Source organism: Thunnus maccoyii, chromosome 8 (genome assembly GCF_910596095.1).
Source record: "Thunnus maccoyii chromosome 8, fThuMac1.1, whole genome shotgun sequence".
NCBI lineage: Eukaryota > Metazoa > Chordata > Actinopteri > Scombriformes > Scombridae > Thunnus > Thunnus maccoyii.
In genome coordinates this window covers 34,764,272-34,791,959 of record NC_056540.1, presented here as the reverse complement: position 1 = coordinate 34,791,959, position 27,688 = coordinate 34,764,272, and the positions used below count along the sequence as shown (strand labels likewise).

Genomic DNA, 27,688 nt, shown 5'->3' with positions numbered 1-27,688 from the left:
TTTTGCGACTGCACTTGGGGACACTTTCAAAGTTTTCCCAATTTTTCGGACTGACTGACCTTCAGTTCTTAAAGTAATGATGGCCACTCGTTTTCTTTACTTAGCTGCTTTTTTCTTGCCATAATACAAATTCTAACAGTCTATTCAGTAGGACTATCAGCTGTGCATCCACCTGACTTCTGCACAACACAACTGATGGTCCCAACCCCATTTATAAGGCAAGAAATCCCACTTATTAAACCTGACAGGGCACACCTGTGAAGTGAAAACCATTTCAGGTGACTACCTCTTGAAGCTCATCAAGAGAATGCAGAGTGTGTGCAAAGCAGTAATCAGAGCAAAAGGTGGCTACTTTGAAGAAACTAGAATATAAGGCGTATTTTCAGTTGTTTTACACTTTTTTGTTAAGTACATATTTCCACATGTGTTAATTCATAGTTTTGATGCCTTCAGTGTGAATCTACAATGTCAATAGTCATGAAAAGAAAGGAAACTCATTGAATGAGAAGGTGTGTCCAAACTTTTGGTCTGTACTGTAAATAAAATTGAATTGAATTTCCAACTTTAGTGCAGATTCTCTGTGTTTCTATCAGGAGGAAGCTGGAAACCCCAGATTTTCCTGAACCTGAACACAGCTATGTGTCCATGCAGAGTTACTGGTCTATGGAACCTCCTTTATTCTTCAAAGATGGACTCCACTCTGCTGATCAGAGATAAGAATTTCAGATTGTTAATGAAAAGCGAATTATGTGTTTCTATCAGAGTCTCAGTTGTGAGATCTCCAGTTGTTAAACCATAACTGACTCAGAAATGCTCTTTTTCAGCAGCACTCTGCTTCATACTCACACAGTCAAACACAATCATACTGGGTGCTGCCTAGTACAACCAGACTGATACAAGCAGACACTGATCAGCTGGAGGTTCTAGCTGCCTTGCTCCAGGTCACTTCAGCAGTGTACAGTGAGGGAGGGAGGGAGAGCTGTATGGAGGGTTGTTCAGAGCTGTTGGGACTAAACCAAACTGACTGATGAAGCAACACACTGAGCTGAAAGCTACAAACAGACTGAGCTGTTGATTCTCAGTGGGATCAGCAGGACTAGTAAAGCTTTATTACTACAGGGAGTCATCTGATTCTCTGTTCACATCCAAATATCACTTGATGGACCTTTAGCTTGTGTTTGTCTCTGAGTGGACAGACATAATGTGAGCTCATTCTTCATGATTCCTCCACAGAGTGGACCAGGAGAGCTCAGAGGTTCCCAGTGGTCAGTCTGCCCAGCAGCATCAAACATACCTGGACTCCATATTTATGGTCTGTACATGTACAACAACTACTTTACCTCTATGCTGTTCACAATCATGTCCATGCTGAACTTTGTAGACCAGTGGATTGTCAGTCTGTCTTCATGATTTTAGTTTGATTGTGTCATTCATATAGTATTCTGTTCCAGCTGCTGGAGGAGAACATCGTCGCTTTTGTGAAGAATGAGCTGAAGAAGATGCAGAAGGTTCTGTGTTCAGATTACCCAGAATGCTTAGAGAGTCAGAGGGAGGATGAAGAGGTGTTGGACGGTGAGGAGGAAAAGCAGAGGAGGAGCAGAGAGGCATTTCTGAAGATCACACTGCACTTCCTGAGGGGAATGAAGCAGGAGGAGCTGGCTGACTGTCTGCAGAGCAGTAAGAGGATTTCTATAAAGATTTAACATGCTGGACAAATTAGACATTTACTGATGTCTCAAGAGATTGAGAAAAATATGTTTGATGTTTAATTAAATGTTTAAATATTTAATTTATACTTCATTTATTGATCCTTTTTCATGTGTGTTCATTCAGGGACTCATGCTGGCAGGTGTCAACGTAAACTCAAGTCTAACCTGAAGAGGAAGTTCCGGTGTGTGTTTGAGGGGATCGCTAAAGCAGGAAACCCAACGCTTCTGAATCAGATCTACACAGAGCTCTACATCACAGAGGGAGGGACTGCAGAGGTCAACAATGAACATGAGGTCAGACAGATTGAAACAGCATCCAGGAAAACAGACAGACCAGAAACAACCATCAGACAAGAAGACATCTTTAAAGCCTTACCTGGAAGAGATGAACCAATCAGAACGCTGATGACAAAGGGAGTGGCTGGCATTGGGAAAACAGTCTTAACACAGAAGTTCACTCTGGACTGGGCTGAAGACAAAGCCAACCAGGACATAGAGTTCACATTTCCATTCACTTTCAGAGAGCTGAATATACTGAAAGAGAAAAAGTACAGCTTGGTGGAACTTGTTCATCACTTCTTTACTGAAACCAAAGAAGCAGGAATCTGCAGGTTTGAAGAGTTCCAGGTTGTGTTCATCTTTGACGGTCTGGATGAGTGTCGACTTCCTCTGGACTTCTACAACAATCAGATCCTGACTGATGTTAAAGAGTCCACCTCAGTGGATGTGCTGCTGACAAACCTCATCAGTGGGAAACTGCTTCCCTCTGCTCGCCTCTGGATAACCACACGACCTGCAGCAGCCAATCAGATCCCTCCTGAGTGTGTTGACATGGTGACAGAGGTCAGAGGGTTCACTGACCCACAGAAGGAGGAGTACTTCAGGAAGAAATTCAGAGATGAGAAGCAGGCCAGCACCATCATCTCCCACATCAAGACATCACAAAGCCTCCACATCATGTGCCACATCCCAGTCTTCTGCTGGATCGCTGCTACAGTTCTGGAGGATGTGTTGAAAAGCAGAGAGGGAAGAGAGCTGCCCAAGTCCCTGACTGAAATGTACATCCACTTCCTGGTGGTTCAGTCAAAACTGAAGAAGGTTAAGTATGATGGAGGAGCTGAGACAGATCCACACTGGAGTCCAGAAAGCAGGAAGATGATTGAGTCTCTGGGAAAACTGGCTTTTGAGCAGCTGCAAAAAGGCAACCTGATCTTCTATGAATCAGACCTGACAGAGTGTGGCATCGATATCAGAGCAGCCTCAGTGTGCTCAGGAGTGTTCACACAGATCTTTAAAGAAGAGAGAGGGCTGTACCAAGACAAGGTGTTCTGCTTCATCCATCTGAGCATTCAGGAGTTTCTGGCTGCTCTTCATGTCCATCTGACATTCATCAACTCTGGAGTCAATCTGCTGTTAAAAAAACAAACAACATCCCAGAAGTCTGAAACAAGAAAAGACAAATCTGCAGAGACACACTTCTACCAGAGTGCTGTGGACGAGGCCTTGCAGAGTCCAAATGGACACCTGGACTTGTTCCTCCGCTTCCTCCTTGGTCTTTCAATGCAGAACAATCAGACTGTCTTACAAGGCCTGCTAAAACAGACAGGAAGTAGCTCACACACCAATCAGGAAACAGTCGGGTACATCAAGAAGAAGATCAGTGAGGATCTGTCTGCAGAGAAAAGCATCAATCTTTTCCACTGTCTGAATGAACTGAATGATCGTTCTCTAGTGGAGGAGATCCAACAGTACCTGAGATCTGGAAGTCTCTCCACTGATAAACTGTCTCCTGCTCAGTGGTCAGCTCTGGTCTTCATCTTGCTGTCATCAGAAAAAGATCTGGATGTGTTTGACCTGAAGAAATACTCTGCGTCAGAAGAGGCTCTTCTCAGGCTGCTGCCAGTGGTCAAAGCCTCCAACAAAGCTCTGTGAGTACACAGACAGTTATTTATTGATTGATTTATTGAAAAGATATTCAAAGAGATTTTTTCAATAGGGGAGAAAAATAAATGTTTCATTAAATATTTTTTCCAATTTTATTTCTCAGACTAAGTGGCTGTAACCTGTCAGAGAGAAGCTGTGCATCGCTGTCCTCAGTTCTGAGCTCCCAGTCCTGTAGTCTGAGAGAGCTTGACTTAAGTAACAACAACTTTCAGGATTCAGGAGTGAAGCTACTGTCTGCCGGACTGGAGAGTCCACAGTGTACACTGGAAACTCTCAGGTCAGGATTTAACAATCTGTTCAACGGATCGATCACCATTTAAACTGTAATTTATATGAGCAGATAAACGCCTGGGCATTTTCTCTACTCAAATTATTTTCAGACCAGTTGTGTGTTTAGAGCCTGTGAATAACTTTCTATTAAAATAATTTTATTAGTTTTGTTCTGTCTCTGCTGTTGGAACCTGAAATACTAAAGAGGAGTTTTAAGATTAAAAAACTGAATGAAGAACTATGTAACTGGCCCAAAGTACACATACAGTTATTCAGTGAACAGTTTTTAGCAATAGTTTTAGTTTCTTGTAATTTCAGATCGGTATCTGTGCTGGGATGATTTTTACTCACAATGGTGATATGACAGTTCACCCTAGCTGTTTTGTGGTTAACCACCATTTAATTCTTCTTTTGTTTCAAACAACCTTAAAACACTGAATGATTACTGAAACTGTGTGAAATAGAGTCAGTGAGTGTGAGTGAAGGAGTCAGAAGTATTTCCTTACTGTTAGTGTTTACTTTTATTTCCACAAAGTTCAGTAATTATATGCCACATTAGTTTGGATTCATGTTCTGTATTTCACTGTGAGCATCTGAGAGAGAATCATTTACCTGTGTGACGTGTTGGAGGTTTGATGTTTATACAAACTGAAGTCAGACTCTGTCACCTGCAGCTCTTCATCTAATTATCTCACTGTGGCTGCTTCTTCTTTTACTATTCTTTTATTTAGACCCATTTTTAGCTGTGAAGAGTTAGCAGTCGCTAACATCATGTTGAATAAGGTTACAGGAAGGTGAAACTGCCTCACAATAAAAGCTTTACAGTGGTTGGCCATTTGAATTGAGAAGCAGTGTATGGAGTGATTACGTTTGACTCTAAAGATCACAGAAACACATTGGTGATGACAGAAATAAAAACAACACCTTCCAGTCCTGCAGTGATATCAGACCATGTGACATGTGTTGTTTTGTGTGTTTGCAGGCTGTCAGGATGTCTTATCACAGAGGAAGGCTGTGCTTCTGTGGCTTCAGCTCTGAGCTCCAACCCCTCCCATCTGAGAGAGCTTGCATTGAGTAATAACAACTTTCAGGATTCAGGAGTGAAGCTACTGTCTGCCGGACTGGAGAGTCCACAGTGTACACTGGAAACTCTCAGGTCAGGATTTAACAATCTGTTCAACGGATCGATCACCATTTAAACTGTAATTTATATGAGCAGATAAACGCCTGGGCATTTTCTCTACTCAAATTATTTTCAGACCAGTTGTGTGTTTAGAGCCTGTGAATAACTTTCTATTAAAATAATTTTATTAGTTTTGTTCTGTCTCTGCTGTTGGAACCTGAAATACTAAAGAGGAGTTTTAAGATTAAAAAACTGAATGAAGAACTATGTAACTGGCCCAAAGTACACATACAGTTATTCAGTGAACAGTTTTTAGCAATAGTTTTAGTTTCTTGTAATTTCAGATCGGTATCTGTGCTGGGATGATTTTTACTCACAATGGTGATATGACAGTTCACCCTAGCTGTTTTGTGGTTAACCACCATTTAATTCTTCTTTTGTTTCAAACAACCTTAAAACACTGAATGATTACTGAAACTGTGTGAAATAGAGTCAGTGAGTGTGAGTGAAGGAGTCAGAAGTATTTCCTTACTGTTAGTGTTTACTTTTATTTCCACAAAGTTCAGTAATTATATGCCACATTAGTTTGGATTCATGTTCTGTATTTCACTGTGAGCATCTGAGAGAGAATCATTTACCTGTGTGACGTGTTGGAGGTTTGATGTTTATACAAACTGAAGTCAGACTCTGTCACCTGCAGCTCTTCATCTAATTATCTCACTGTGGCTGCTTCTTCTTTTACTATTCTTTTATTTAGACCCATTTTTAGCTGTGAAGAGTTAGCAGTCGCTAACATCATGTTGAATAAGGTTACAGGAAGGTGAAACTGCCTCACAATAAAAGCTTTACAGTGGTTGGCCATTTGAATTGAGAAGCAGTGTATGGAGTGATTACGTTTGACTCTAAAGATCACAGAAACACATTGGTGATGACAGAAATAAAAACAACACCTTCCAGTCCTGCAGTGATATCAGACCATGTGACATGTGTTGTTTTGTGTGTCTGCAGGCTGTCAGGATGTCTTATCACAGAGGAAGGCTGTGCTTCTGTGGCTTCAGCTCTGAGCTCCAACCCCTCCCATCTGAGAGAGCTTGACTTGAGTAATAACAACTTTCAGGATTCAGGAGTGAAGCTACTGTCTGCCAGACTGGAGAGTCCACTGTGTACACTGGAAACTCTCAGGTCAGATCATGTTTGTCTCAACTGATAACTATAAATACCATACAGTTTATACAAAGCCTCTCATGTCAGTATTTCTGAATCTCCTCTTCATCAAGATTTTAAATATTACTGTGTAGAAAATCTGACATATGTTTCTCTACTTCAGCTTCATGTACTGTCCAGCACAAACATAACATCTTTTTATTAATATCATTAACATGAAGAAGCTTGTCATGTTTTGATACCATGTGATTTATGTTACTGAATTACCTTTTATTCCGATTAATTGATTATTAACTGTCACATCTCTGGCTGGTTTAAAACAGATCACCAAAGATCATAGCCAGTTCTTGGAGGAGATTACATATCATCAAAGTTTGGACCTATTTCAACACAAATGTTATTTGTCTTCTTGTTTATTATTGTCTCTTCAGACTGACTGACTGCAACCTCTCAGAGAGAAGCTGTGCAGCTCTGTCCTCAGTTCTCAGCTCCCAGTCCTGTAGTCTGAGAGAGCTGGTATTGAGTAACAACAACTTTCAAGATTCAGGAGTGAAGCTACTGTCTGCCGGACTGGAGAGTACACACTGTACTCTGGAAACTCTCAGGTCAGGATTCATCAATCTGTTCAACTGATCACCATTTAAACTGTAATTTATATGAGGAGATAAACACCTGGACTTTTCTCTATTCAAGTTATTTTCAGACCAGTTGTGTGTTTATAGTTTGTGAATAACTTTCTATTTATATATTTTTATTAGTTTTGTTCTGTCTCTGCTGTTTGAACCTGAAATACCAGAGAGGAGTTTTAAGATCCAAAAACTGAATGAAGAACTGTGTAACTGAACCTAAGTAAAACACATAGAGACAGTTATTCAGTAAACAGATTTTTAACAGTTAAGGTTTCTTTTAATTTCAGAACATTATCTGTGCTGGAATGATAGTGATTTTTACTCACCACAGTGATATGACAGTGCATCCCAGCTGTGGTTAACCACCAATTAATTCATGTTTTGTTACAAACATACAAACTTAAAACTCTGGATGATTCCTGAAACTGAATGAGTCAGAAATGTTTCCTTACTGTTTTTCCACAACATTCAGTCTTTATATGCCATATTAGTTGGGATTGTTCTGTATTCAACTGTGATCATCTGTCACCTGCAGCTCTTCATCTAGTCAGCCAACTGTGGTTGTTTCTTCTTTTACTATTCTTTTATTTAAACCTATTTTTATGCAGTGAAGAGGTAGCAGTCCCTAACATCATGTTGACTAAGGTTACAGGAAGCTGGAACAACTTCACAATAAAAGTGTTACTGTAGTTAGCCATTTGAATCGAGAAGTAGTGACTGAAAGTGTTAAGTTTAACTCTAATGATCACAGAAACACATTGGTGATGACAGTAATACACACATGATCTCAGATCATGTGACGTGTGTCATTTTCTGTCTGCAGTCTGTCAGGATGTCTAATCACAGAGGAAGGCTGTGCTTCTCTGGCTTCAGCTCTAAGCTCGAACCCCTCCCATCTGACAGAGCTTGACTTGAGCTACAATCATCCAGGAGCCTCAGGAGAGAAGCTGCTGTCTGCTGGACTGGAGGATCCACACTGGAGACTGAACACTCTCAGGTATGGACAGAGAGGTGGACAGGTTTGTTAGTGTGAATCAGTTTAAACAATCCTGTCATCTGTTCAGAATACAAACTGCTGAGTCTGAAAAGAAAGAGGGAAATGCTTTAGATTACAGCCCACAACGTATAGTGTAATTACTCCGTAGTCACGGTGTAATCTTTTGTACTAACGATGTACCGTTACAGTAGGTACAAATATATATTTATCATATCATTGTCCTCCACCCAATGAAATCAGAGGGCTGGGGGGCAACTTTATATACCAATAAAACAATTTGCTTTCAAAAACAAAAATCCCTGAGTTGTGAAAAGGATGCTTCTTTAAAGACATTTAGCATATACATATTGTTTCTAAACAAAGAAGTGCTCATTTTACTCACAAAGTGAAATTCAAATTTATAGTATTGTTCTATTGTGACAAGGGATTTATGTTCTCGTCAAAAACAGACATATCACATGAATCATATGTGTTTCCTATGTATTTTCTTAAACTAAAGACTTTTAAAAAAGTAGGATTCCTATGTCTATATCCGGTCTAATTTCTCATTCAGGAACTCCTCCACTGCTGCTGCACTGCACAGTCCAGATCTATTCTGTTTAGCTTAACAACAGTCCTTAACAATCCTTCCATGGATGTATAAAGAGTCCTTCAGGGCTACAGAAGCAGCTATCTACTGCTCGATAGAAGAAGTGAAAGGTAACCTCTAAATCTGAAAAAAGGAAATGTTGTTGTTGAAGGGGCCTAAATAAGATGTAATGTTTTACTGATGTGTTTAAAAATATAGTTCACAATTTGCATTATAATTTATTTTCTAATATAATACTCTGTCAATTTATCTATATCTTACCAGTCTTCTCTTAACAGTTCCTCACACCCACGTACGTTACAGTTGTAGAGAATTGAAGATGAAATCTGGAAACACTCATTGGACCAATGCGATGTCAATATTGTATTCTGGTTGTTGATTGGTTAGGGAGGACGTCCTCCCTTGGAGCATCATTTTATGTGTCTTGGCCAATCACAGATTAGCATGAAGAAAAATGAAGTACATTAAATTGATGTAAGAGATCCCACCCTGAGGAAGACAGCATGAGCCCGTCCTCCTCTGCCCACTACTCCCCCCCACTCTTCCCCTCTGCCCCCCACCACCGCTTCACACAGACTGCTCTTTCTCCTCCTACCCTGCAGGTGTCACTGTTGAAGCATTTTAACCAGAATTACAATGATGGAATTTTTCCAAAGAAGAGAATAAACATGTTTTATAAATAATTCTGAGATTTGGTAATGGTTTATTTCAATCAAATATTCTTTTTTATATTTTGATCTCCTTCTTTCCTCTAAAAAATAGAGGAGGAGCAACCTCCTCTGCCTCTATGGAATAAGGGGGTAACAATTATGGAGCTTACAAATTACTTATACTGTAGTTATTTTTTAACTACCAGGTACCTATTTTATTATTACAGAGTATGTGCCATCTACTGAGCAATAAACTGGAAGAATTTAGAGAGAATTAATACTCTAGTTATTCTTTAACTACCAGGTACCTGTTATGTTATTACAGGGTACAGTATGACAATAAAACTGAGCAAAAATCTGGACATTTCAGGGAAGATAGAGTGATGACTTCTGTAGCACTTAATACATCTGATGTGATTTTATTTCAAAATGACCTTAGTACCAATAAAACCAAAATACATGGGTTTACGTGGGTTTACTTCAGAACAAAGGTCCAGGACAGTGTGTTGTCATGGATGCTGTCTGAAGACTGTCTCAGCTGTCATTCACCTCACCAGCAAACTTCATCACTTGATGCTTGTTTATAGCATCTTAGCTCCACCTGCCATCGGCGCACAGAATTCACCCACCAAAGATGTCACTCACTTGTGTGTAAACACATGTTGACAATTTTGAAGTCATTAAAATGTTGAAGGTCTTCTGCTTGGCAGTTGTTTTCGTCCAGAATTACAAATCCTCAAGGTGCAAGCTTATCCTTTTTTCAGCTCTGTGCACAGTCTCCTTTCATCCCAGGAAATAAATATATAGCTATAGCTAATATGAATATAGCTAAAGATAAAACATTAGGTATGAATCAGAACACATATATATGGTTCATATGCTCTTCTGATTGCAAACTGTGTAGTTAATTTAGTTTGTTCTTCCATGTTTTGAGGCAAGTAAAATTGAAACAAACTATTCTCACATTGTCTTCTGTAGTTACAGAGTAAGTTATGTTGGTTGTTCCCCCTTGGTTACATTTAGTTACAGGGTAATTACAGGGTGTGTGGGCTGTAGTCTAAAGTACTGATAGTTCCCCCCTTGTTACATGTAATTACAGGGTAAGTGCAGGGTATGCAGCAGGGCCGGACTGGGAAAATCATTCAGGCTGAGAAATATAGCAAGAAATATAGCCCCAGTCAGGCCACTTTTTAAGTGGGGGGTCTGAGGGTCCCCACTAGGAAAATATTAGTTACAAAGACTTCATTTCCTACATTCTGGTGAATTTTAGTGCATGTGAACAACAAACTAATGAGCCAAAAACTGTTTAGTACAATGTATTGTTATGAACCTCAAATAAAACCAAAGGTGCATATCATATGATAGAAGGACTAATTTTTAACCAATATTTATTAATTAATAACTAAAAAAACAACTAATATACTAACAAAATAGAAAATGTCTTGTACCTGCAGGTTGCTCTGAAGTAATGGGCTTCTGTACTACTGTGGCACCAATGCTTCTCTCTCCACCTTCAAAAAGAAAAAAAAGCAAGAGCACAGCACAGTATATCTTTGAATGTACCGAAATAATACAGTTAACAACTCTCTCTCTCTCCACCTATTCAAAGAACAGAGCAAGAGCACAATACCCTTCTCAGTTTACTGATATACACTAACAGTTAACCATCAAGGGTTAAAATTTAACCAACAAAAACATTAAATAACACAGATCTTTAAGTTTCAAAAAATAACAGTAGCCTGAATAGTGACAGAAGATGTTGTGTTGTCTCAATAATTTTAAATTATGAGATCAAAGTATGAACTCACTGACTGAAATTAATCACCATAATGCATTCATTTTCAAATAATATTGACCACATTAACTAGTGTTACCTCTCCAGTCTCAGGCCTCGAACGGTAGTTGGGCGGCCACTGGTATGACGCTAGCTCACTTAGCTTAGCCTGGCTCGTAGCTGGTAACAAGCTGTACAAAGAGTCCAGACCAACTCTGCGGTGGAGAATGGGGCACTTTACTCCAGCATTGCAGCGGACTTAATACATAGTCTCTCTGTGATGCATTTGACTCTTGCTTCACTAACAGTGGTAACTTATTTCTCCTCTACCGGCATACACCTATTCTCTGTGGCTGTGGCTAGACACACACGTACTTCCGATTACCGGCGCTTACACTACTATGTCACACACACACACATTACCCACAAAGCCACCTTCTTAAAGGAGCAGGCTTGGCTTGCAACACTACCCCCACTCTGGATGATGATTAAACCCTTAACATCACTCCAGCACTGTTACATACATTGGCGAGGGAAACATTTTACAATAGAACATTTCCCACAACCCACATTTCCCACAGTCCTTGAATGGGTCCTTCCCCAGTGGAAGGTTTGGAGGTGGAAGAGATAATGTCCATAAAATGTCTCTTAAGTGCCTACTGCATGTCCTCGCAGAATTGTAACACTATATTCATACATTTACAATGGAGTAAAGGGGCAGTTCTTTCTCAATAGAGCCATGTAATCCTAACATATTTGTTCCTATAAGGATTTCAACAATGGGTTGCATGTCAAGTGTGCTAACGAAATAAAGTGCAGCCACAGTGTGTATATTACTAAGTATTAGCATGTCACATTCGCACCTAGACAAGGCCTATGCATTTCAATTTCAATATGCCCTCAAACATGAACAGTGCTTAGTACATCTCACTATCTAGTCCAACTTACAAAAATGCAGTTCTGGAACTTTTTTCTTACAGAATTAACACTATTGAATACCTTTTCTTCCCTAACTAGGGAGCTCCGGGTAGACTACCGTTGCTCCCGGTGAGATCAGGGCGCATTCTTGCCGTCTCCTGGAACAATGATCTCACCACTACCTAACTCAAATATAGTCTCTCCAGTTCGTAGTAATACTCAGTGACTGATCCAGTCACCAAGCTGGTCAGGAACCCTGTGGACCCTCCGGGGTCTCTGAAGTGGAGTGAAGGCAGGAGGGAGACACTGAACATGTGCCCCACCAGGATCCTGAGCCCCAGCCTCGTCCAGCTGTGGCCAAGAAGGGCTCTCAGGAGACTGTCTGTGACTTGGTGGAACTGGCAGTGCAGAGTGGAGAGCATCCCCAGCAGTAACCTCGGTCTCTGGCGGAGTGTCCCACAGGTCAAGGGGGCCAATGTCTGTGTCGTTGGAGCTTCTGTTTGCTGGAGGGGGGACCTCCACTGGTGCCCACTCATCGGCGCTTCGGAAGACCCAGCTGTTATCCAGCAGCATCCTGGAATGATAAGGTTTGAGTTTGTCATGATGGACCACTTTGGCTTTTGCTCTCTGGCTCCTCTGGATATGGTGGACCAAGTCGTCCAGCTGGCCCACAATGAAGTAGGGGCCCTCATAAGAAGGCAAGAACTTCCGTACTTTGTCCTTCACTCTCTTGGTGCCCTTTATCAGGTGCCATACTGCATCTACTACTTGGTGGATGTTTTTGTCATACTGCTGTTTGGCACGCTCAGCAGTCCTCCCCAGAGCTTCTCGTGCCAGCTGGTGAGAAAGTTCAAATCGTTCTCTGAGCTGCATGACATAGAACGGAGGAGAGCTGATGTTGTCGTTGTCGGGTGGCATACCAGCCACCAAGTCGACTGGCTCGGTGATTTCCCGCCCATAGAGCATCATGTTGGGTGAGAGTCCCATGGAGCTGTGTTTGGTTGCTCTGTACGCCATAAGTGCATAGGGAATCATTACATCCCAGTCCCAGTGGCATCACTCAGCAGTGGTAGCTAAGATTTTCTGCCGGGTGGCGTTAAAGCATTCCACCTGGCCGTCGGACTGAGGATGAAATGGGGTAGTTCGTGTCTTTTCAATTTCCAGCAGGGTGCACATTCCTTGGAACACAGCTGACTCAAAGTTTGTGCCCTGGTCGCTGTGCAGGGAGTGTGGGGCTCCGTGTCTGCACACCCACTCAGAGATGATCTTTTCAGCTACTGTTGTTGCATGCTCATCAGGGATTGGATTAGCGTCCACCAATTACTGAAATAGTCCTGCACCACCACTATATAGCGATTGTACCTCTCAGTCTCATTTAACAGACCCATTAGGTCGACTGCGATCCGTTCCATAGGACCACCCACTTTAACAGTGCCCATGGCCACCCGTGGAGTCCTCCTGGGGCGAGCCTTTGCGGCACAGCTGGTGCAGGTACGGCACCACAGTGTGATGTCATTCTTCATGTCGCACCAGGAGTACCTGGTCTTAAGGCGGAAGAGGGTCTTTTCTGCTCCAAAGTGGCCACCCACTGGCCCTCCATGCATCTGGGCCATTACAGAGGTGCAGTATGGGTGTGGCAGCAGGATTTGTGGGTAAAACACCTTTCCCTTGTCACAGTAAAACTTCCTCAGTATGACCCCATCTCTCTGATAGAGCCGTTTCCTCTGCGCCCAGTAGGCTTTGGTGGCAGGGCTGCAAGGTGCTACATCAGTCCATGTTGGCTCGCTCCCCCCTTCCTCAAACCACCTGCACAGAGGCGCTATGTCTGGATCAGTTGTTTGTGCTGCTTTCAGCTGTTCTTGAGTCCAACCCCTAAACAAGTCAGGCTGGGGTGACTCAATCACCCTGTTGATGCCTGAGTGAGAGAGAAGGTGGTCATAGCAGTCGTGGCTGAGGACATCAACTACCCCCACTAGGTTTTTCCCCAGGGGAGTTGTGAGGAGGACCTCCTCTGCTGGACAGTCTGTCAGGTCACATTGTACCCCTTTGTGCTGATGCTGATTGCTGCTGGAGTCGGGCTCGGGCACTGTGCAGGGACATGAGCTCCTGCACGGTCTCCTGGACAAAGTGTCAGCATTTTGGTGAAGCCTTCCTGGCCGGTGGAGCACCTGGAAGTCGTACTCCGCTAGTTTCTCCAGCCAGCGGGCAAGTTGTCCAGCTCCCTTAACTTGGTTAACCAGGGCAGGCTGCTGTGGTCAGTTTGGACTGTGAACAACCTCCTGAGCAGATACTGCCTGAAATGAGAAGTGAACTCCACTACTGCCAGGAGCTCCCGTCTGGTGGTGCAGTAGTTTTGCTCTGTAGGTGACAGTCTCCTACCCCCATAAGCCAGCACTCTCTCCTCATTCTCTTGCATTTGGGAGAGGACTGCTCCAATCCCCCAGTTGCTAGCGTCAGTGTCCAAGAAGAATTCACCACTGTCGAGACGATAGGCGAGTACAGGTGCTGACGTGAGCCGGGCTTTCAGTTCCTCGAATGCCTCCTGGCTCTCAGCTGTCCAGTTAAAGCATGCATGCTTTTTAGTGAGTGCATGGAGTGGTTTGGCCACTGTGGCAAAATCTTCAACAAAACGTCAGTAGTAGGATGCCAAACCAACAAACTGGCACACCTCTGAGATGTTTTGCGGAGCAGGCCACTCAACCACCTTTTGCACCTTCTGGGGATCAGTAGCAATGCCTTTGGCTGAGACAACATGCCCAGGTAGGAAACTTGCTCCTGGAACAAACAGCACTTAGATGGTTTCAACTTTAGGTTGGCTCCACGCAGCCTGGTGAACAGCTGGCCGAGCCGCCCCAGTGTTTGGGTGATGTCTCGCCCCAGGACTCTGATGTCATCGAGGTACACCAGGCATGTCTCCCATTGTAGTCCGACCAGGACACGGTCCATAAGCTGCTGGAATGTGGCCGGCGCATTACAGAGTCCAAAAGGCATCACATTCCACTCAAAAAGTCCCTTCCGGGTACAGAAAGTGGTGGCTTTGCGGGCCCTGGGTGTCATTTCCACCTGCCAGTATCCTGATGTCAAGTCCAGCGTGCTGAAGTACTTGGCGGTAGACAGGGTGTCCAACATGTCCTGGATACGTGGCAGGGGATAGGCGTCTTTAATAGTCCGCTTGTTCAGGGGCCTGTAGTCCACACACAGGCGTGGGCTCTGGTCCTTCTTCCACACCATCACAATTGGTGCGGCCCAGCTGCTGTTGCTGGGCTGAGCTATGCCTGCCCCCAGGCTCTGCTGCATCTGTTGGTCTGCAGCAATCTGTTTGTCTCTGGCCATTCTGCGGGGTTGCTGCCTCATCGGTGGCCCAGGGGTGGTGAGGATGTCATGTTGCAAGAGGCTGGAGGTGGACATTTGCCATGAGGGCACATCCACGGGCAGTGGTGGAGGAAGTACTGAAGCTCACTACTTAAGTAAAAGTACAGATAAACAGCAAAATATATACTTAAGTAAAAGTACTACATCAACAATTCTACTTAAGTAAAAGTAAATAAGTAATTACTTTTAAATCTACTTGAAATATTAAAAGTAAAAGTACTCACACAATGGGTTGTCTCTTAATGTCCAGGCCTGTATTTCAATAAAAAACATAGTATGGAGCTGCGTTACCCTGTTAGGTAACATATAATCTACAGAATTATAAATTAGAGCGTGAAATGTATCACAGAGGGTAAGCATAAGTACGCTAACCTTTACAATAAACAAAAGTTGTTGCTGGTAAGTATTACTAATGGCATCTGCAGAGGTATAAGAATTACTAGTAGTAACATCTGCATTTTCTAATATCATTAGGCAGAACCAATAAAGAAGACGGTTATATCTTCAAATCTGGTTAAATTCTGGTGTTATATACTCCGATACAGACAGTAGATGGCGGTGTGGCTTTCAGTCTGTCTGGAAAACCAACGAAGGAGAGGAGTGATGTTTAACGTTGTGGGCTCAGACTTACCACAACTTTCTCTGCTAAAGAGCTCAGAAGAAAATACACAGCAGTGTTTCACATTAACAGACTGGACAGTGCTGGTCTGTAAACTCACAGCCCCCCCACCAACACTCTTGGAACCGATCCATATTAAACGTGAACCTTTTAATCGTGACCGCTACACGGCTAATGTAAAACAAACAAGCTTATGCCTGCGGTAAATAACGTTCACTTAAGTGTTTTAGACTAATTTGACCTGCACTATCTAGGCAATGTGCAAGTGCAAACTTGTCCATTAATACTAATTTCACAACCTAGAAAAGCTAGACCCTATATTACATTGTAAATGACGTCCAGCTAGCATGTATGACAAGCTAACCTAACTTACCACCTTACCTTCCCATGGAAGTTAGCTAAATAATGAAAGCACCGTTGTCTTTTCTGGCGACTGCTGTATATTAACATGTACTTCACTAGATTAGAGCATTCATAACATGATGTCAGTAAACTAAACTAATATAACCTTGGCTAACATGTATAAGCCTGAGAAAATAACTTAGCATAGCAAGAGCTCTGCTCACCTCAATGTGTTTCTTTAGATTTGAAGGTGAATTTTTGAAAGCCAGTAGTTGTTTTCTTTGAGGCAGACAGTTGATTCCTGGAGCTTATATATTTAAACATTTCCTTCAAATAGGGCCAAGGGTGGCTGGACTCAGGGGGCTCAGTCTCTGGGTCCATATTGAATGTTCAAATCACAACTGCTGCTTCCAAATGCGTGCTCTGCTGTCATTGGAGGCCGGGATAGCAGCACCTGATTGGTTTAAACCTCCGAGGCATTTTGATGACTGATCAATCATAAAATGTAACGAGGTGCATTTTAGAAATGTACTGGAGTAGAAAGTACAGATAATAGCTGCAAAATGTAATGGAGTAAAAGTCAAAAGTATGCTCTATATTTTTTACTTAAGTAAAGTACAGATACGTGAAAAATGTACTTAAGTACATAAAGGAAGTATTTGTACTGCGTTACATTCCAGCACTGTCCACGGGAGATATCAGTGTTTATCCTCTGGATGGTGTCAGGATGGAAGTCTCTTCATGGGAGGATGGTGGAGATAATGATCTTGGAAGAGGGGAAGGTCTGTGTAGCTCTCTGTGCTACTCTCTTCATAGACTCTGCTACCCTCCCCTGCTGTAGTCTCAGGTCATTACTACCTGTGTGGATGATAATGTGGCTAGGTTGACCCAAGGTGGACTCAGTGAGCAGCTGGAGGGCGTTATCAGTCCTGGAGCACCAGAATTTATTAACTTTGTGAGCAGGAAAAAGCTGGTCCTCTTTAACACGTTTCCCATTTGAGTCTATTAGGATCACAATGTCAGCATCACTGGTTATCTTTACCTCTCCAGATGTTTTGCTAGGCCTGCTGGTAGTGGCCTCCCTTTGTGAGTCTGTGGTAGAGAGGGTGGGGGTGGGCGTTACTGCAGGTCGTTGTGATGACCTGGTGTCAGTCGGGGTGGAGGTGGAGGTGGAGGTAGAGGGCTGTGGTTCAGAGTGAGGGGAGCTGTTGGTGGTGATGGAGGGTTCTCGTTGGTTTGCTCTGAGACTCTGCAGCTGCTCCTTCAGGCTGAGGATGGTTTGCTCTCTCAGGAGCAGTTCCTCTCTCATAGCAGTGAATTTTCTCCCTGTAGCCTGTCTGTCCTGCTGCAGCTCCTGGACCTCTCCTCTCAGCTCCTGCAGGGAGGTCTTCAACACATTCCTCATCTGGCTGTATTGGTCTTTGAGCTGCTGTGTGGACTCAGTGGATGTCTGGTTGGAGAGCAGCAGCTCCTTCAGTTCCATGAGCTCTACTTCCTGCAGGGACAAACACTCTCTCTCTCTCTCTCTCTCTCTTCCTCTGTATTTGTGTACAGACCTGCTAGAAGCCACTTTGTTGTTAAAAGTGTTTTGTGGATCCAGAACATGTTAAAAACACATCAGTATCAAGGTCAAGTACTGTAGTTTTCCTGGTATGTAGCCTGTCTATTGAAGTAGTTGGTGCCCCTCCAGTTTTTTACATATAAAAACGCTGCTGAACGTTGCTGAAGCATATTTACACAAACTATACAATCATAGCAAACACATAAATAAATAAACAATAACAATACAAGAGAGCATGGAGAACAATAGGGGCTATGGAAGGTAGGTAAGAGTAACATAAGATATAACCAGAAAAAGTGTCATTGTCAACATGATTTGACTTTGAGACGCCTGTTTCTGATTGGCTGAATGTAGCTGCTGTTGATAGTCGTCATGTGTAGCTCACCTGCACTCAGGTGATTGACAGGTGTGTTGCCTAGCAACAGCAAAGCACCTCAGTATGATCAGGATCAGTGATGTCATAGGGCTGCTCGATTAATCAAGTTTTATTTTGTCTTCCAACGATTATGAAAACAAGATAATCGAGATAAATCGATTATTCTGCCACATTCTGCTTCACAATGATGCTCTGGTTTTGTCTTGTGTTATAAATCCAGCGCAGTGAGACAGACAGAGCGGAGTCTTCCTCACAGCATGAATGTGTCTGAATTTAACAGTCAAATGTCATAATATTGTGAGACCTATGAGATATGTTGCCAAGACAACTTAAATATAAACTTATATTATTAAAAGTTTGGTTTTGCCTCCACTGTTACGACTCTGTTATGACTCTGAAAAGTCTGACGGTTTTCTCTCAGGTAACGTTACATCCAGCACTGACACAGTGAAACAAACGGATCAGCCCGGAGCTCCACGGTTAAATAACATGTAATTGATCAGTAGGAGGTTTAATTTTCCCCGTAGGGCCCCGGTGAGAGGCGGCTCAGGGAGACGGCGGCAGGTGGAGGTGGTGGAGCTGCAGCTGCAGGCTGCCAACATGGCTGCATTCAATTACCAACAGCAAGGATATTAGTTTTATTTTATTATTGTTGCTTATATGCTCAGTTCACAAAGTGTGTGAAGAGTTCATTCTGCTGACTAAAATACATTTGTTGGATCACAGTTTGTGTTTTTGTGCTTTATTGCTGTATAAATGTAGGATATTATATGGCTATTTAAACATATGTCCGCTAGTTGTTCTATATGGCCGGAATTCTGGAATATTAACGGACATGTTGGCCGTCAGAAAAGTCTAGCGTCTAACCCTGGTCTGCATCTGTTATTGTTCAAGGAAATCCACGGTTAAAAAGACAAGTTGTTTTTTTTAAATAGATGCACGATGTTTCCAAAGTCAACGAGTAATCGTGTTAAATAATCGTGATTATGGTTTTTGCCATAATGGAGCAGCAGTAATATCATGTCCATGTTTGCATGCTGAAAGAGAACGTGCTGCTCTGACCCCCCTCCTCCTTTCAGGCTGCAGCCTGCTGGAGTCCGATGGTTGACACCAGGTCTGAGGAAGTGTAAGTGTGTTTTTCATTTCATTCATCGAAACGAAGCAAACTTCAAACTGTGACATCACTCATTCACATCCTACTGAGGATGAAGATGATGTCATCATCAAACAGATGATAGATCAATAACTGCAGCTGTATTGTGTCTCGTTCTCTCCGTCAGATTTCTGTCAACTCACACTGGATCCAAACACAGTAAACAGAAAACTCAAACTGTCTGACAACAACAGGAAGGTGACATATGTGGAGGAGGATCAGTCATATCCTGATCATCCAGACAGATTTGATCACTGGAAACAGCTGCTGTGTAGAAATGATCTGACTGGTCGCTGTTACTGGGAGGTCGAGTGGAGAGGAGGAGTTTCTATATCAGTGACTTACAGAGGAATCAGCAGGAAAGGAGACAGTAAAGACTGTGTGTTTGGAGAGAATGATCAGTCCTGGAGTCTGGACTGCTCTGATGATCATGGTTACTATGTCTGTCACAATAAGAGACAAACATTCATCTCCTCCTCCTCCTCCTCCTCCTCCTCTGTCTCTTACAGAGTAGCAGTGTATGTGGACTGTCCTGCTGGCACTCTGTCCTTCTACAGAGTCTCCTCTGACACACTGATCCGCCTCCACACCTTCAACACCACATTCACTCAGCCTCTGTGTGCTGGGTTTGCGTTTGGGCTGTCTGGTTCCTCAGTGTCTCTGTGTGGTCTGGAGGAGGAAGAGTCTCCTCCTGTTAGAGAAACTTTCTCACTGCTGACCAGATAGTTCAGTCTGTACAGGATCACACACAGCTGATGGTATTTAGTACCAACATGATCTCTCACTGCTTGTAAATGTAAACATGGTTTCCACATGATTGACAGTTTGTTTGTAAAATGAATCAAATGATAAACTGAGTCCAGTTGTTGTTGTTTTCTGTTGTTAGTGTATTAGAAAGGCTTGAACTGTAATGGGATAATGGGAATGGGATCTTCACAATGTTTAGTTGTAGTTCTTCTAGTAGTTTCATAGTAACTGTGTTACCTGATTCCTTCACTTATTTAGAGATCACATGACAAATGATGGTCAGAACAACAGGCCTCCTATTGGCTGGTTAAATGAACACCTCTAATGGTGAAGGCTGAGGCTCAGCAGCTGGAGTGTGGCTGCTTTTATGCTGCGTTCATATCATATTGGAATGATGCTAATTATGAGATTCTGACTTGTAAATAGAATTCAGGTCAACATTCAAGTGGTAATTATGAAGTGGAAAAGCTGAAAGCTCTGATATTTACTGGATATGCTGGATTATTGTCAATAACAGTATTTTTGAGCCTCATTCCACCAACTTTGTAATCATGCAGCCGTCTTGATTTGTTGTGTGACATGAACGCTGGCGAGTTGTAAACATGGGAATCTTTCCCGCCTCTACCATCCATCCCATATGATGTGAACACAGCATTAGAGATGAGAAGTCCAGGAGCTGTTGTGTGTTTCTGACATACAGGAAGTATTTAGTTTTTCTCTGGAGTGTTTATTTAGTTCCTGTGTAGAGAATAAAGTTCATGATGATCAGTAGCCGATGTTAGTTTTCTCCATTTATTTTTGTGTGTGTGCATGTTAATTCATATCTAATTTCATATAGTAGATTGAAGGTATTTGACAGTTTCAGGACTGTTTAAAGTGTCAGTTTAATGTGTTTAGCTCACATTCAGTCTGACAGCTGTTGTTCATTGACTGTTTCTAAATAAGTTGTGCATCATCAGCACTCAGCTGTCATGTGTGATTAAAGCCAGCAGGTGTCACTGTTTATTCCTTTGGTTAATTCATCTGGATTTGTTGAAAATAGTTTGTATTGAAAGGAGGTTTTATGTTTTTGGTTTCAGTTTCTGTGTAAATATTCATTTAAATATTCACTATAAATTGATTCCAGTTTGGTATTATTATTATCATCATAGCCGTTATTGTTATTTTGTATTATTTTGTATAATTGCAAGTCACTTTTGTATTTCCTCTATTTTTTCTATAGATAAACACAAATTCTCATCATCAACTTTATGATCCAAGATGTTAATAAAGTCTATCTGCAAATACTTTTTACTATCTACTATGTTTCTATTTAATTCTATTAATTTACTATTTAAATATCTTATAAATGGATTTTGTATTTCTACACCATGATTAATTCCTGGCAGTGTGGAGGACATTTAGAAACATTTAGTCCTTCATGTTTAATAAAATGTATAAAATATAGTATATAATTGGATAAATACATGAATAAAATCTAAATAATGATACATATTATTTATGTTGTTGTATTGTGGGTATTTCTAAAATCCTGGCTACAGCCCTGAATATATACACCAAAATAATGTATTATTATGAGTCCTGGAGAGTCCTGGAGAGTCCTGGAGAGTCCTGGAGAGTGTCCTGGAGGATTCTGGTGAGTCCTGGAGAGTCCTGGAGAGTGTCCTGGAGGATTCTGGTTAGTCCTGGAGAGTCCTGGTGTTCCTGTCAGACTGAGGACAGCAGTGATGTGGGTCTGATCTTTTGCTCCTTGTTATTTAGCAGCTCTTTCATATGTTTCGCCTCATCCTGTCCTCTGTCTTCTTGCAGCTCAACAGTGTCGTTCCTTGCTGTGCTTTCTCTCGTCACTTTGGTTTCTTCATCATTCGTCATTAGTTGAAACAGGCTGTTTTCTTCTTCTCCTGCTATTTCACGCATTTCAGCAGATTAATAACACTTGACATGAATATTGTTCAGTTTGAGATCAATATAAGTTACTATTATCATGCATTTGAGCAATTTTTTTTTGCTTTAAGTTTATTTTTCACTTTCAATTGATTTTTTTTATGGTTTGATTCTTGGGAGATTGTGTTCAATTATTATGACACAAATTTAATCCCATATACTTGTTGTACTTCAGTGATGTGACGTCCTCTCTCTCAGGGTGCAGAAGTGTGCCAGTCTGAACCAGATGTGCACTAAGAACCTGTCGCTGCTGTTCGCTCCCAGTCTGTTCCAGACTGACGGGAAAGGAGAAGACGAGGTGAAGATCGTGGAGGATCTGATAGACAACTACCTGTACGTCTTCGATGTGAGTAAAACTCAGACCGGACAGATTCAGATTTCCTTTGTTTGTGTTTTATGAATCTCAGTCATTGTGAAACTGAGATCAGGTGCACAAGCCTCATTTTCACTCCCACAGTCAGATATAAATGGATGCAGACATGAAGCAGCTGTTAGCAGATCAATACTTCTACCTGCTCACCGCCTGTTAGACTGTTCAGTGAAAACAAGAAGTGCAGTTTTACTGATTTCACATCAGAGAGGTTCTCCAACAGCCAGAGCAGCCCGATAATACACAAAACTAAACAATACAAACAAAACAAAACAGCATTGTGTAGTATTTCTGATGGTGGAAGTTATTGATATTCTGTGTTGTTGTGCAGAGCATCAAACCAGAGAAGGAGTGGGCTCTGAAGTCCATGAAGATCTACATCGGCATCCGCAGGAAGCTGAAAGCTCCAACAAGGTAACATGAAGCTCAAACTCTGAAAAACACTCTGAGCAGACGGTGAAAACAATCAATCATATATTGATTAACTTTACACAGTAGGAATATTGTGGAGCTGTAGAGACAGTGATGAAGCTTTAGGATGATTTAAACATGTCATCTGTTTTCTGGTCTGTAGGGAACAGAACAGCGTATGTTTGCTTTCACTAGTTGAACGTATATGAAAGCTATTTCCTGCATTTATATACATTCATATCAATCTAGCAAATAACAAATTATGATGATGCTTTCCATAACAAGTGTCATCTAACTAAATTCTATATATTTCTATATAGATATACTATATACAGTATATATGAAATACTATTTAAATTGTTGTAACTCTTGTTTTTTTAACAAGAGTTACAACAATTGAAGTGGAGGGTCAACTGAAGTTGAACACAGCTTTGGACATGATGGACTCGGTCTGGTCCTCCCGCCGGTTAATAACGAACGAAATGGTCTTTGAAAACGTAAACGATGTCGGTGTTTATTTGCATATAGAGCGGGGAAGTGAGATCCGATCACAAGTGGTCACTCAGGACGCAGGTGTAAACAGGGCCATAGAGGATGTCAGTTGAGTAGGCGTCCTTCAATGAGGCCCAGGATGCATTGCGTTTACTGCTAAATGAAGGCGGCCCAGACCACCTCCGAATGTGGTCTGACTGATCGGATCTCAATGTGTCTTGGGTGCGTTCACACCTGTACTTAGAGCTGTCCACTTGTGATCGGATCACCTGAGATGTTAATGCCAGATGTAAAGCAGCCTAACTGAATGCTAACTTTCTCTCTCTGTCTGTTCAGCCCATGAAGGTGCAGCAGGACTCGTTCGAGGAGCGTTCAGAGTCTCCAGACCTTCCTGAGCCGCTCTACGAGGAGGTCGGCGACTTCGGTCTGCAGGTCCTCAAATCTCTGGAGACCAGCTTCCTGTCCGGCAGTGCAGCAGAGACTCAGGAAGTCCTGGACCGCCTCCCGCTCAGACTGGTTCCGGTGGAAACGGCCCGTCAGGACCACTTCGCTGTCCCCGACCCGGTCCGGAGCGTCGGCGGCTCTGTGGACGCTCCGGAGCTGAGCGGTGGTGTCGGAGGTGACGGAGAACCGGACTCAGACGCTCCGCAGCAACCTGCAGCCGGCAGGAGGCAGCAGCTGCAGGGAGTCTGCACGCCGTCGCAGGAGCTGCTGCTGCAGGAGCTGTCGTCTGCTTTCACCAAGAAGACTGAAGAAGAGGAGGAAGAGGAGGAGGAGGAAGAGAGGCCATATGATGTCTGAGAGACATGTTTTTTATCACTGCAGAGCAAAATCTATCACAGTTTGTACAGAGTCTGGCGGAGTCAGGGGGACAGTTTGAGAAATGTTTTCCTTAAAGGCGACATGATGCTTTTCCTTATTTTCAGTCATATATATAAAGTCACAGTGACGGATGTTGATTTAAAACATGGCCGACGTGTTAAAGAACGAGGTAAACGTATGTAGCAGTAATCGCTGTGAGCAGGAAGCAGCAGCTCTGCTCTCAACGCTTTCCAACAGGATTTCTTTATATGGTCGTCTGCTCCACGCTGAGCCATGACTCCATCACACAGCAGCAAAGTTAAATAAGTAGTTTACCTGTTGGAGGTGTGCTGGTCGTCTGCAGCTCTTCATCAAACATCATCATCACTGTGGCTGTTTCTGCTTCTACTCTTCCTCCCTGTTTTATTTCTGACTGATCCGCTCGACTAACAGCTCCAAATATCTCCACGTGTTGTTGTTTTGACCGGTGTTCAGTGCCGCTAACGAAGCTCCGCTAATTCAGTGAAGAACACGTTTAATTTCCTGTAAAGTCTTCACAATAAAAGCCTCCTGTTATTTAGTCATTTAAAAGCTTTTATATGACGCAGTAAAGCAGGAAATGTTGGGTTTGCATCAGCAGTTACTTTACAAAACTCTGATTCGTAAAGCGGACCAATCAGAACAGAGCGGGCTCATCGGGAGGCGGGGCTTAAAGAGACAGGAGCTGCCTGTTAGAGACAGAGGCTGAACTGAGGGGCTGCATAAAGGGCCAGTAGAAGATAAATAAGGAGTTTTTAACTGTGAATCATGCAAAGCTGCTCTAGTGGAGTCCCACAATGACTCTGTGTCAGTTTGTGGTCGTCTGATTTTTGCTGATATATTTATTAATAATGATCGCGCCACTAAAGCACAATTAAAACTGGAACAATTCAGACCTGAAGGCAAAAACCTGCATCATTACTGCGTCTTAACACGCCGTCCTGCAGATTCCCAATTCTATTTCTATCCAGTTATATTATACTTACATGGAGAATATTCCTAAATAAATGTTTTTTATTACATTACTAAAAATATATGAAACTGAAGTCGCCTCCTCTCCTCTTTCTTTCTTTTTTGTCTCCATGAAAAGTTGCAGAAACCTGACGTCATCTGCAGCGTCCTGCAAAAAACCAAACAGTCATTTCATCAACACTGAATTCATCAAAATCTGACTTTTTGACTTTTGTTTAACTGGATAAAAATGTCCATAAAAACTGGATACGGACGTGATCTCAGCTGAGTGATTAATGCAGTAACACTACCTTTAAATCACATTTAAATGTACTAAATTTCAGATGAATTTATCATATAGACTCCAATGTAAATATTGATACCTCAAATGTAGATATATAGACTGAAAAACAGAGATACAGAATGTTTAATCAGAACAAACTATGAAATATAAATAATTTGTCTTTTCTTAAACAAACTGGAGCAAAAGCTGCTGCTGTGTTTCCTGTTTAATATTTTAGTTGTTGTGTTTGGTCTGTTTTGGGGTCAAATAATCAGCCTGAAAACGACTAAATGAAGGAATTACAACTTCACACTGTTTGCCTGAAAACTCTGAAGTTTATCCTCAAAGGACAAAGTCGTATTCAGGAGGTCAAACGTCTAAATTTAGTGAATAAATCTTGAGATTGAGCAGCTGAATGAATCATTTTAGGGAACAGTTTTCCTCCTGACTCCTGCTGTATGAGACTCTGCAGGTTTTTGATAAAAACATGAAATGAATGAAACCGTCAACCCTGCCGGTGCCTTGCTCTGTCCATGAGCTGCAGCAGGGCGGGAGAGCTGAACGGTGTCGGAGCTGATGGATAATGTTGGACAGTAGAAAGTAAATAAAAGAAAACTGAGAGATGGAAAGTTTCAGTGAAGAGAGGACGGTGCAGCACTGAGCGGACGCTGTGATTGGCTGAGAGGTCACACCTGAGGACTTTCACATGTTTGACAAAGAGACATCGCTGTTGAAGCTGATTGGAGGAACAGACGGACGGATTGTGGATTCAACAGAGACTGAAACTGCTGAAAACTGATTCTTTGTGCCAACATGTAAAATATCTTTTTATTCTTTTAACGCCAAAAAACTTCTGAACAGTTTTCAGTCTCATCAACCAGATGATGCACATATTGTATCATAAAATGGTAAAGTATGTTTATTTCTAATATACTAATTGCAAGAACAGAATGTTATCATGATTAGAATATAGAACTTACTGTATACAGTCAGTATTTAGTTTCAGACTCTGCAGTGTTTCCTGTGAGGCTTCCTGTAAATCTGCTTCTCTGCAGACTTTACTTGGAGTTTTAACCCACAATGTAAATGTGTTGTGATGTGAATGAGGTGAGAACAGTTCAATTCTCAACACAGAACACATGCACAGATCAGTGTTGCACTTATTAAACTTTTAGAACCTGAGATATCGTCTTTTTTGATTCCAAACACTCTTCTTCCTCATTAAACCTGGTTCCTACATTACCCACGATGCACCTGTACAGACTGTGATGTGTTATACTAGTAGCATGGAAGCAAATCATCGCCATAATCATTTGAATTATATCAGCAACTGAATACTAAATATTGACATTTAAATACCACTAAATATTTGACTTTGAAAACATTAAACATAAATCATCATGTTTCACTTTGTCAAATTCTCAATAGTCACTTTCAAACTTTATTTTCAGTCTATATTTATTTTAAATCAATTCAGATCTAAAAATTCAAATCAAGTCACGTTAAAAAACATCAATCACATGATCAGGTCGGGAAAGCAAACGTCTGCTGTACATGAAGGTCATATAATAAATCTATTTTAAGGTCTGAGAAGCAAAAAAAATCTGAATTTAAGAAAATAAAAAACACCCAAAATAAAGTTTTTGAAAGTGACGATTGAGTGAAATTCAAACTATATAAATTCAGAAAGATTGTTTTCAAAGTCAAATATTTCGGTGCAGTAACTTCAGTGGTATTTAAATTTCAACATTTATTATTCAGTTGATGATATAATTAAAATGATTATGGTAATAATTTGCTTCCATAAAGCAGCAGCTGATGTATCCTGCAGCTGCTGCCTCAGCAGAGATGAAGAACTCCACACCTCAGATCCTTTTACTTCTCAAACTTATAGTCTTCAACCCCAACCCACGCGGTGACATCATCAGTGACGTCATCAAAAGGCTTTCTACTGGAAACACGCTGAGGTGGAAAGTTCTGCTCTTCTGTTTTATCAGTATAAAGTAAAAAACCTGCAGTTACAATAATGAAATATTTATAGTAGAGATCATAAAATCATGAAATAACATAAAAGTCTTTTAGAAAATTAAACATGAAACGTTTTCACTCGTATGAACAGATGTTACAAGAGATTTATCACCTGGAATAAAACAAAGTTTCTACTGGTTGTAATAAACTGAAATCACATTTGTGTTTCTGATGTTCATCAGTTATTCGTCTCTGATGAGACGAGGCTGATTTAGTGGAATATAACAGCTGCAGTACAGCTGTGCATCACTGCAGCAAGGTGAGACGTTCAACCACCAGAGGGCAGCAAAGACCAGAGTTTCAGGGGTTGATAAGTTATTCTTTAATGTTAAACATGTTTCTCTTCTGATGACGTGATTTGATTCAACAGAACATCAAACACTTGAGTTCATTAAAGTCTCCTCCACTCAAACATGTTGTTCTTCTTCTTGA

General features: G+C 41.7%; 3 protein-coding genes across 3 annotated transcripts; 1 reads left to right on the top strand and 2 right to left on the bottom strand.

Moving 5' to 3' along the window:
- Nucleotides 1–683: 683 nt before the first annotated feature.
- On the top strand, nt 684–23,568 carry LOC121901532 (NLR family CARD domain-containing protein 3-like). Its single transcript, XM_042418369.1, has 11 exons — nt 684–1,312; nt 1,452–1,677; nt 1,834–3,637; nt 3,757–3,930; nt 7,663–7,836; nt 19,117–19,163; nt 19,318–19,400; nt 21,505–21,666; nt 22,087–22,227; nt 22,583–22,665; nt 23,491–23,568. The coding sequence occupies exons 1-11, from the start codon at nt 1,310–1,312 to the stop codon at nt 23,495–23,497; spliced, it is 2,904 nt and encodes a 967-aa protein (XP_042274303.1). The 5' UTR covers nt 684–1,309; the 3' UTR covers nt 23,498–23,568.
- Nucleotides 10,496–13,183, bottom strand: LOC121901544. The gene is made up of 2 exons (XM_042418388.1): nt 10,950–13,183; nt 10,496–10,586 (listed from the first exon to the last, which is right to left on the bottom strand). Exon 1 carries the CDS (start codon nt 12,800–12,802, stop codon nt 11,987–11,989), a length of 816 nt encoding a protein of 271 aa, XP_042274322.1. The 5' UTR covers nt 12,803–13,183; the 3' UTR covers nt 10,496–10,586; nt 10,950–11,986.
- Nucleotides 14,687–19,162, bottom strand: LOC121901547. The gene is made up of 2 exons (XM_042418394.1): nt 15,364–19,162; nt 14,687–15,226 (listed from the first exon to the last, which is right to left on the bottom strand). The coding sequence occupies exon 1, from the start codon at nt 17,581–17,583 to the stop codon at nt 16,840–16,842; it is 744 nt and encodes a 247-aa protein (XP_042274328.1). The 5' UTR covers nt 17,584–19,162; the 3' UTR covers nt 14,687–15,226; nt 15,364–16,839.
- Nucleotides 23,569–27,688: the final 4,120 nt, after the last annotated feature.

Coding starts and splice junctions, on each gene's coding strand:
- LOC121901532 (XM_042418369.1), top strand. Junction 19,164..19,317: donor GACACCAGGTCTGAGGAAGT/GTAAGTGTGTTT, acceptor TCTCTCCGTCAG/ATTTCTGTCAACTCACACTG. Junction 22,228..22,582: donor ACTACCTGTACGTCTTCGAT/GTGAGTAAAACT, acceptor GTTGTTGTGCAG/AGCATCAAACCAGAGAAGGA.
- LOC121901544 (XM_042418388.1), bottom strand. CDS start 12,802: ATGATTCCCTATGCACTTATGGCGTACAGAGCAACCAAACACAGCTCC.
- LOC121901547 (XM_042418394.1), bottom strand. CDS start 17,583: ATGGAACTGAAGGAGCTGCTGCTCTCCAACCAGACATCCACTGAGTCC.